Source organism: Poeciliopsis prolifica, unplaced genomic scaffold (genome assembly GCF_027474105.1).
Source record: "Poeciliopsis prolifica strain line A6 unplaced genomic scaffold, Auburn_PproV2 SCAFFOLD213, whole genome shotgun sequence".
NCBI lineage: Eukaryota > Metazoa > Chordata > Actinopteri > Cyprinodontiformes > Poeciliidae > Poeciliopsis > Poeciliopsis prolifica.
In genome coordinates, this window is record NW_026562588.1 from 1,948 (window position 1) to 12,528 (window position 10,581).

Below are 10,581 nucleotides of genomic sequence, written 5' to 3' on the forward strand. Positions count from 1 at the left end.
AGCTTCTAATATACCCTGACTAATCTCACGACTCATATTTTCTATACTCAAATCATTTTTTATATTTGATATCTTACTCTCACATAAGTTATTAAATTTTTCCCAATTTGCTTTCCTAAATATCCACTTCCCTCCTAACATTTCAAGATTCTGCACCTGACCCATCCTTATTTTACTGACTATAATGTAATGATCACTACCAAAGGATTTATTTTCAACTTGCCAATCACATAATGGAGCTAAACAACTGGAAACAAATGTTAAATCCACTACAGATTCCTTACCTGAATTAATATCAATTCTTGTCTTTTCACCATTATTCAAACATACAAGATTATTACTATCTAGAAATTCCTCTAAAACCTTACCATTATAATCAACTTTTGTGCTTCCCCATAAGGAGTGATGAGCAGTAAAATCTCCACATCAAATGATATTTCCTTTCATACCCATCTCATCAAGTTTACTTATTTCAAGCTTTTTACAGGGATTATAAAAATTTATAATCGAAATTACCTTCTTTTCTATCCATATTTCAATTTCTACATACTCCAATTCCCCTTTCTTTTCAACTATTTTATAAGGAATACCTTCCTTAATCAGAGAAAGACACCCTCCCCCATTTCCTTCTTTTCTATCATACCTTACTACAATATATCCGTTCACTCTGAAATCCAAAAAAGGCTTCAGCCATGTTTCTTGTATACAAACTATATCAGGTTTAACTTTCTGCTCATAAATAAACTGTTTAAAATCTTGACCGTTTGACAATAGACTCCTTGCATTCCATTGTAAGATTAAAATTATCCTTCCTGACTCGTTTGACTACATAGTTCTCCTCTTATATCTTCCCATCTAATATTTCTCAACCCTAAACTATGGCATGCCGCCTTAACAATAATCTGAATCCTTTCTGTCTTTGATCTCACATCTGAGGTTGCATTTATCACTCCTGCAATAAACGTCACCATTTTCTTTTTCTCCTCCTCTATTATCCTATCAACCCTTTCCATAACCTTTTGGATTATAGATTTTTCCCCTGTCAATGATTTTCCATTTTGTTCTTCTTTCCCAACTATTTTACATGCTTCCGCATATGTTACTTTCTGCACAATCTTTGTTTTCTGTATAACTACTTGCTGTTTCATCACTTCACATCCCCAAAAAGCAACACTATGTTCACCTCCACAACTACAGCACTTTGGCTTTACTCCAATTCCACATTTTCCATATACATGATCTCCAGAACAACGGGCACATCTCCTTTTTCCTTTACACATTTTAGCAACATGTCCAAACTCTTGACAATTGAAACATCTTACTGGTTTAGGCACAAACTCCCTGACACTAAATCTTATCAAACCAAAGAAAACCTCCTTTGGTACCTCTTTCGTTTCAAACTCCACTAGGACAGTTTCTGTTTCAACTTTCTCTGGACCTTTTGTCATTCTTTGTGCTCCCTTTACTTCCCTATTTCTTTCTTTTAAATGTCCAACCAAATCTTTCATATTTACACTGAACGGCACTCCAGTGATAACTCCTTTACTTCCAATATTTCTTTTTTCTCCTACTCTAACGACTATTCTAACTTTTACTTTACATACCCATCCTAATTTCTTCGCTTTTACCACCTGATCTTCCGAATTACACCCCATCAACAGATTTCCGTCTCTCAAAACTTTAGCATGTTTAATATCTCCAATATGCGCTTTAAGTGCTTTTGTTAATTTCAGTGGATCCATCTTCTTAACCCCTTCTTCTTCATCAAATCTTATAATAATGTTCATATTCGGGCTTTTTGATTCTTCTACTTTTTCCTCAGATCCTTCACTCTCAGTGTCTTCCGTACTTTCCTCATTTCGCTTTTTCCTCTTCCTTTCAGCAGCCCCTCAAATTAACTTCCTGGTTCTTAGCCAATGAAAAGACATAAAAACTTTGTTGCAAAGTTTACGTAAAAACTATATTTTTTTACACTAAAATAATAAACACCTTATGCGTAAGTGTAATCAATTAGTTATGTATGTGTTTTTTTAAAGCGTACATGCAAAAAAATAAAAAATCCGTTTCACTTTTTTTCCTCCAAAATTTCAAAGATTATGGTGAAGTAAAGATAGATGCTCTTCTTGAGCAACTCATTTTACACTCTTATCCCATATTCTTTGAGTTCAGTTCTCCTCACCAATGACAAATTAAAATTGTGTTTCTGAGTAAAAATAGGATTACACTTGCACAAGAATAAAATCACTAAAATATTTATTTTTAGTGTTGTTTATGTTTGATACATTATGGTATTTTGACCTTGAGAAAAAGTTTTAGTAATCACCAGTAAACTTTATTTATATTTGAAGATTACCATACTTATAGTCAGCTAATAGGTCTATTAAGTCGTTCTAGTAGAAAACTCCAAAGGCAAGAAGTAACAAAAATAATTTTGTTTTATTTTATTTTCTTCTTTTTAGCAATTCATTTATCACTTCTGTTTTTTTTTTATTATTGTTTAGATATTTTTGTCTGTTTAATCAGTCCATATAGTATGAAAATATATTTGCATTCAATCCACTTTGTCAGGCAGAAAGACGAAAGCGGAAGTATGCAGTATTCAACATCTCGACTGCTTCCGGATATTTGAACCAACCGCCTAAATTCAAAACGCATTTCGGCCGTACGGGGTTTGCAGTAATGGAAAAGAAAGAAAAGTCTATTGGACGTCTTCAAAAAAACAAAAACGAGACGTTTGAGATATCTACTATAAATTCTAGCGCAGTGGAAGAAAAACTCTTCGGCCGAGCGGATAAAGAAGGAGAGGAAAACGATGACGGGCCCGTGGTTTTCATCTGCGGAAAGTGCAGGCTGCCTGTTGGAGATTCAATGTCCTGGGATGGAAGTGAAGACGACCAGAACCAAATAAAAACTAAAGCGTGAGTATGACCTCTTCCTGTGTGCATACTTTCCCCATTATGTCTATCCATTGGTATGTGGGTTTGTACATCAACCAACTATCCGTTCATCCCATCCATTCATCCATCCATCATCTTCTTTCTTACAGTCTTTGCAGGTTCTAGTGTAACCTGGTTGAATGTCTCTTTTTTGGGGGGTTATTTGTATGGGTTCCTACCTGACTGTTATTGTTTTAACTGTGTTACTTTAAGAACGGGCAGCCTGTAACACGGTTCTTTTCTATTTGTTATGCTTGTCAGAGTAAATCAAGGAATTATCCTTTTAAAGGCGAACCACGGCCTGATCATTTAAAACAAGCACAACGCAGATCGGATCCGGTTACACTAGGATTAAAGCCTGCCCACTGCAGATATATTTGTCACAATTCAATAGTGAGCTTGCATTTATAATTTAAAAATGAAATTGTATATATATATATATATATATATATATATATATATATATATATATATAGAGAGAGAGAGAGAGAGAGAGAGATAGAGAGAGAGAGAGACAGAGAGAGAGAGAGAGAGAGAGAGAGAGAGAGAAAAATACCAGGGCCTCAGGGAAGAACTGGAGAGGGCCTGGAAGGTGAAGACCACAGTGGTGCCTGTGGTCATCGGGGCCCTCGGGGCAGTAACCCCCAAACTGGAGCAGTGGCTACAACAGATCCCAGGAACAACATCAGACATCTCAGTCCAGAAATGTGAAGTCCTTGGCACAGCCAAGATACTGCGCAGAACCCTCAAGCTCCCAGGCCTCTGGTAGAGGACCCGAGCTCACAGGATAAGAACCACCCGCGGTGGTTCTGTATATATATAAATATACAGTTCAGGGTTAAATATACTGATCTGGCCGCTGGCAGGCTTGTGTCTTGGCTGTGCAAAAGTACTATGTTACTTTATTCTCCAAAGCACCATGCTGACTTGTTTGTTGTTACCATTACAGGGGTCACCAACAACGTTATCATTGGAAAGGACACTCGCTTCTTTGAACTGAAGAAACGATCAGTTTGGTGAGAAGGGTAACACTCTGTACTTTAGCAGTTAATAATGTAACCATTTTCTAGGTTATTAGACTTATCTGCTCATTTTTAAAATTACCGCTGTGTTGCAAACTCTGACATTTGACATTCTAATACTGAAAGCTGATAATACAACATAATGGTCTACTATTACAAGCTATTTATGGTGCTGTGGTTGGGTTGTGACTGGATAACAAAAATTTAACGCTTTACTATTTTTTATTTCATGAACTGAAACTCAACAGCCTGGTTGTGGATCTCATCTGTCGCAGCTGCCACTCGGTGCTTGGCATGGTCTACACATCTACGCCCAGGAACCTGGACCACAAGAGGTCCACTTTCTGTCTCAATGTAGCCAGCATCGACAGGTGCTTTCATTTCTAGTTCACCATTACGATCTGAAATTTAGCAGTGTTCAAAATCTAATTCATTCAAACTGAACCAAACAACATGAAGGTGCATGGTGCATGCCTGGTGCATGATTAGGTTATCGTAAACTGTCGACTAATCAGTCTGGTAACCTCAAACTATCTGAAGGATTTAATTTCCTCTCCATTTAAAGTACTCTATTTACAAAAAAAAATGAAGCAAGAAGATTTCTGTGTATTTCTCAAGAAAATAATTTATAAAGGATCAGCTCTAAGGTGAACACTTCAATTATTGAGTAAAAGTGGGAACTCGTAATTGCTTTAATCAAAAATTGTATTTCTTAATAATTACACTGAGATTTACTTACTAACACAAATAAACACAATAAACAGTCCTGCTTTTCATTATTGACAGATGAACACAAACACTTTTTCAAATTATTACCAGATTTTAATTCTGTTCATCCATATTCTTGCTAGTTTATGCTAATAAATTATGCTGTGGTGTTTGATATTTTCTCTAAGGTGTTTTTTTTAACTCACAGCCTTGTTTTCAGTGACCTCAAATGTGTGGCATTATTTACTTCTAAGATGTTAATATTGGTTGTGCAGCATTTATTAGACTAAGAATCCTCACATTGACACTAATGTTTAAATTTTAGACAATGAAATTAGTTTTGTAAAATAACTTCATTGTTATTGATCATATGTCAATTTTACATTTTATTGAAGCCATGTGAGTGATGTGAATGGGTAATGTATCCAGATAACTTAATACCCCGTGTGTTTTTCAGCTATGTGCTCGGGTCTGAAGGCCAGATGTTGGCAGCAGAGGGCCCCAAAGAGCAGCTGGTAACACTGGAGTACAGGCACATTGTTGAACAGTTGTCAGAGGTAAATTATTGCTTCTGCTTCTCTTTGTCTGCCTTCCTTCATGTAGTACTATCAGGATGTAAAAATTGTGAAATTAGCACTCTGTCTTCCCTTAAAGCTTATTGTTATGATTAACATCTATACATTTGTATCAGATTGCATTGTTATTAGTTGTAAAATTATTGCGCTGTCTGATAAATTAAAAATAAATATCTATTTGATATTGAAGTGAAAAATAGAAATCTGACCAGCAGGTTAAAGCAGTTTTAGCTGGAGTCGTTAAGTGTGGAGTCGTATTCTTCTCCCGATGAAGCTTTCTAGACGCACAGGTTGTATCACACCATGAGGATGACATCAGCTTTGTTCCGGTAACCCATTCCCCCATTGTGGGCAGACTCCGATATCAGACATTACCTCATCTGCCAACCTGTGTCACCTTCCAAAAAACACTTTCATTTTTTACCTCCCAAGTTATTTTCTTCACTCAAAGGATTAAAGTTCTGGATCTTTTCTTAATTTTAATCTTCCAAATCACTTCTATTTGAAGTTGTCTGTTTATTTTAGCTCTAATGATCTTGTATGTTTTATTGTCCTGCTTGCATTTTATTTTCTTCTACATGTTCTTTGATTGTGTGTTGGTTTTCTGAATTAATGCAAATCACCCTTTGTTTAAGAAATTTCCTCCTAAAAAACAGCAGAAGCATCAATTGTCCAGAAGGTGGTGATAGTGTTCAGGCGTACCTGCCAGCCCTCCCACATTCTAGCACTCTGAGCACAATAGCTAGAGAGCATGTTGAGGAATCTTTGTTGAAGGGTCACAGGTTTTTCTGATGAACTGTTTTTGTTGTTTAAACTCAATGAATGTCTGGCACAGTACTGCGCTTATCTCACCCCTTTGAACATCCCACACTTGGCAGTTGGCTCATTGTACAGTGGGATTTTATTGTTTATGCACGTGAACTGAAAACAGGTCACGTTGCCCTAAAGACAAATGAATTTGTTCCAACAGATCATTGAAAGTGTCTTTATATGCACACAGACACTGTAATTGAACATCATGCCAACTTTCTGTCTTTCACGTGAGAAATTCTCACTTTTAATTAGAGTTTCTTTTTTGCGAAAACAAGAACATTGAATCCTGAAAAGTTAATGTCACACACTGAAATCTTTGCCATAAAAACAAAGGGTGCATTTAGTACACTGTAATTAAATATGAGAGGTTAAAATTTAGATTAAATCTACAATTGAGCCTGTTGTTGACATATAGGCTGGTGATTCTGACTGTGAGTGGAAAGCGGTTGCATTATTTGAAGAGTTTTATTAATTAGTTGTTTTTATTATCATTAATTGTTGATACTTTAAAATATCTACTGGAATAAGTCTAGCATTAAGAATGTGTGGCATTATTTGGAATGTACAAATATAACCAAAACATTAAGAGTTTTTTTTTACTTTAACTTTATATAGTGAGCTTTCCACTCAAGGTGTCATATCATGGGGAGACAACCAAAAATTAATGTAAGAAAATGATCATTTAAGGTTATTCAGTGCAGCATTGACTACATACTTAGGTATTTTGTAAGTAATGTATTTATTTCAGCTTTTTTTTATGTGCCAAATGATCTGTCAGTTCTTCTTTCAAGTACAATTTAAGATTTTTTAGAATAAAACTGAAACTTAAAAGGGGCACTTGTTAGCTTTTTTTAAGCTACACAAGAGTTTGAAAAATTAACCATTAATGCTTTATTTTTGTAGTACCAGTTCATAATGCATGTCTTCTCAGTGAGAAATGGGCCTAATTCATATCCAGTGGCATGATTTCCAAATTGGTCCAAATCAAAATGATCTAATTCACTCCAACAAAATCCAATGAGATTGTCATGTGTTGTTTTGATTCAGTTGCAGTTCTGATGAAATACAGCCACAGTCAGTTAGTCATACCTTTCCAATGAATTAAAACAGTTTTCCATTTAAGACTAATTGCATGCAGTCATTAACTTTGCAAGAATTCCTCATTCTCATTCCTGAAACATGTGGTAAGAATAGAGATGAATCAGACTGAGTAGCATAAGCAAAATTATATGAAGGGGATGAGCACTATGAGAGAAGCACTGACCCATGAATACTTTCTACTGAGTGGAAAATAGCAAGTACTTTAGTTTCCAGCTCAGCCCTATCAGTGGTTCTCTATACCAAAGAAGAGATAGAAACTGTCTGAGCCAGAAATACTTTGGACTGCTCCTTCCCCTTTATATCTTAAATTACCAAAAAAGTTTAACTCCCAATTTATTTTCAAAGTAAAATATAGGTAAGTTCTTGAATCTTTAAGCTAGTGTAAATATCAGCACAGATTTGGTCTGTTCTCTATCTGATATTTGTTGCCTTTTCTGCTGTAGTTATTAGGCTCACTCCATCTTTTAAATTAGTTTTTCTTCTGCTGTTCTCGCTGACCTGTTTCCCCACCCTTCTCCTACTCACCCATCCCCTCCTCTTTGTCTCTGGCACCTTTGTCTAATTATTTCTTCTCCTCCCTTCTCTCTGCTCTCTTCATTTCCCCACCTGTCCAGTTTCCCTCTTCGTTTGTTGCCCCGCTGTGACTACTTCCATCTTCTCTTTCTTAATTTGTTTCACCACCCTCTCTTTTGCTGTTCTTCCTGAGATTGCAAACAACATAAAATGTCCATCTTTCTCCGTGAGATTGCAAACAACATAAAATGTCCATCTTTCTCCATTCTCGATGTTTCCAGATGAAAATGCTCGTTGTGTCCATGGCACAGCAGCTGGAGGAGATCGCAGCTGGCCTTAAGAAGGGATGCAGTGAGGCTTGACGATGATGGGCGTCAAGTCATCTCTGATGCTGTTTATTTCCAGGTGTTGCAAAATACAAATTTTATTGTCTCAACTTGTGCACCTGTTTATGTGCAAATGCCTCCAGCTCTGAAGTTTAATATCAGCCACTTTTTTTTTTTTTGTCTCCAGGAGAACATTTTGTCCCAGTTACACCTTGTTCACATGAACGTAAAGCTGCACACACATACTCACACCGTCTACTGGGCTTTGTCCTAAAAACCAGCGGTGAAACAAAGACTGCCTACTCTTGTAATCAATCATCTTGCCACCTCGGCTCCTTGCGGCTCGCAGCGTCTGCTCTGTGGGTCCGGTGCAGAATAAATGTGTGCCATGAGCAGAATGTTTATTTGTGCAGGATGTCATCAGTCGGGCTGCACACTCAGCACAATGAGGTATTGATCTGACTACTTGAGGCCACACACTCTTCGTCTCCTCTTTGTTCTGCTTCTCGAGTGTGTAGCATTTTTAGGTTTGCAGATTTACCAATGGTGTATTGTTTGTCATTAAAGCAGAAAGTGTTCATAATAAAATGATTTGTATAACACCTTTTTCATTTGTTGCATTGTCTCATTGTTGTTTTTAAGCTTCTTTGGTTGTGCAGCTGTTCTTGTGTGATAAAAGTTTTGCTGAACTTCAAGTGACAAACCAAACCATTGAAATAATCTTTTCAACTGCTTCCTCTTGTTTTGCCCTAGTGTTTGTAAAGGATCAACGGGCTCATCCTGCTTTGTTTCTCTTGGATTTAGGGGCTAAATGACAAGTTTCTTCAGGGGTCGCTGGTGGCTAGGATGATTAATTTATTAATGCCTCTGTTTGTTTACTGGCTGACCTCTAATGTGCATGGCAACACTTTCTCCCAGAGCAGGAAAGCGGCTCCACGCGGCTCCGCTTCGCCCTCCCTCATCCACGAGGTTTCATCAGCCTCGCACAACAACAACAGCTAGAAACGGCCAACCAGCATGCTGTATCCAAGGGCAGGTTGCGATGGCAACTGAGAGCACGTGCTACGCTGGGTGTCTGTTGCCATCTCGTCACCGCATCCGCTGCCAGAGGAGCAGCCAGCCAGCTCGCCGGCCAACACGCCTGTCAATAGGCGTTGCTGCTCCCCCTCCCTTTTTTTCATGTGCAAAACACATATGAAGAGGGAGGAATCCTGAATGACCCCCACCCTCCTCCCACCCACCTAACACTAATCCTTGTGTGATGTTTTTCTCCTGCTTTGACTCCACCCTTGTCTCTTTCTTCTTCCCCTCCCTCCAGTTCTCCCCACCCTCCACTGTTGTGGGGTGTGGAGGGGAGGGGGATGCACGAATCAAAACAACAACAAACAAACCGTGTGGTGGTTGTTTTTGTTGTTTCTGGTGATGGTGTAAAGATGAGCCCAGGTATGCCATGAGCATACCTGGGCTGACTTCGCTCCTGCCAGTCGGAATCTTGTCAGGAGTCCAAATGTGTGCTGTTTCCCCCCCCCTTAAAAAAAAATAAAAAAACTTACATATATCCCGTTTTTTTTTAAATTCAGAAAATAAGTCTCAAAAAACTAGAGCTCATTTAGGTGTTTTATATATAGACATGGTGTTGCTGGATGCATTGCACAGTTGGGTGCAATTATTGCACTGGCTTCACCTTATTCACCCCTGACATCTCAACCAATCACTGCCACCCAAACCAAGATAGAAACACACACATCAGTCAGTCAGTGCATTCACACACGCTCTACCAGCACACAGGGACAAAGGATGAATAATGCAGAGGTACCGTCTGAGTGAAAGTCGCCTCCCCTCTTTCCCTCCTTTTCACCTTCCCTAAGCAATAAGGAAGCAATGTTGCCATGGAGGCAATGAAGCCTTGGTGCACTGGCAACCAATTACATCTCTTCCTGTGTGAAACAGCCGACCAATGGCCAACCCAGACTGGTGCTGCTGCTGCCACAGACACTGAGATCCGATTGGTTCTCTGCTGCTCTTTGATTGAATTTCAGAGCTTGTTTTTGAGGGGAAAAAACATATGAAGGAGTGCCACCTGTGTGTTACCAAGTTAGGATATGCTGAATTTTCACACACGTTTATACTGCCGGCTGTGGAGAATTTTTTATTTTTATTTTATCAGCAAAAGAAATCTAATCTAATGGTGGAGAGTAATTGAGCGGTATATGTTTGGGGTTTGTCAGCATTGTTTATAATGTCAAAAATGCCCGTTTGTATCTCCCAGGTTGACAGTTTTATATTTAAATTTCTTCTGATGAAGTACTGTGGCTCACTGGGCTCCGGTTGATTTATGACCCGTTCCTGAGTTAACTGTTGGTTTTGCCACGGCCAGTATAAACCATGTCAATTCAGGGAATAATGTCAGATACACACTGGTTACAAGAAAATTGTGAACACTTTTAAGTTTCTTCTAGTCAAATCTCCTATAATGTTTTGAAATGTATAGAATCTCATTTAAATTTTTTGATGGATAAGTTGCAAACAATTGTAGATAGATTTTGTGGAGTGAGCAAAAGAGTTGAGTAAAATCTAGGAAAACTTC

At 38.0% G+C, this 10,581-nt stretch overlaps 1 protein-coding gene across 1 annotated transcript; it reads left to right on the top strand.

Moving 5' to 3' along the window:
• Positions 1-2,628: 2,628 nt before the first annotated feature.
• LOC129356967 (protein Mis18-alpha-like) lies at positions 2,629-8,601 on the top strand. The gene is made up of 6 exons (XM_055026502.1): positions 2,629-2,916; position 3,198; positions 3,886-3,952; positions 4,207-4,329; positions 5,124-5,223; positions 7,950-8,601. Exons 1-6 carry the CDS (start codon positions 2,680-2,682, stop codon positions 8,028-8,030), a joined length of 609 nt encoding a protein of 202 aa, XP_054882477.1. The 5' UTR covers positions 2,629-2,679; the 3' UTR covers positions 8,031-8,601.
• The last annotated feature ends 1,980 nt before the right edge of the window (positions 8,602-10,581 follow it).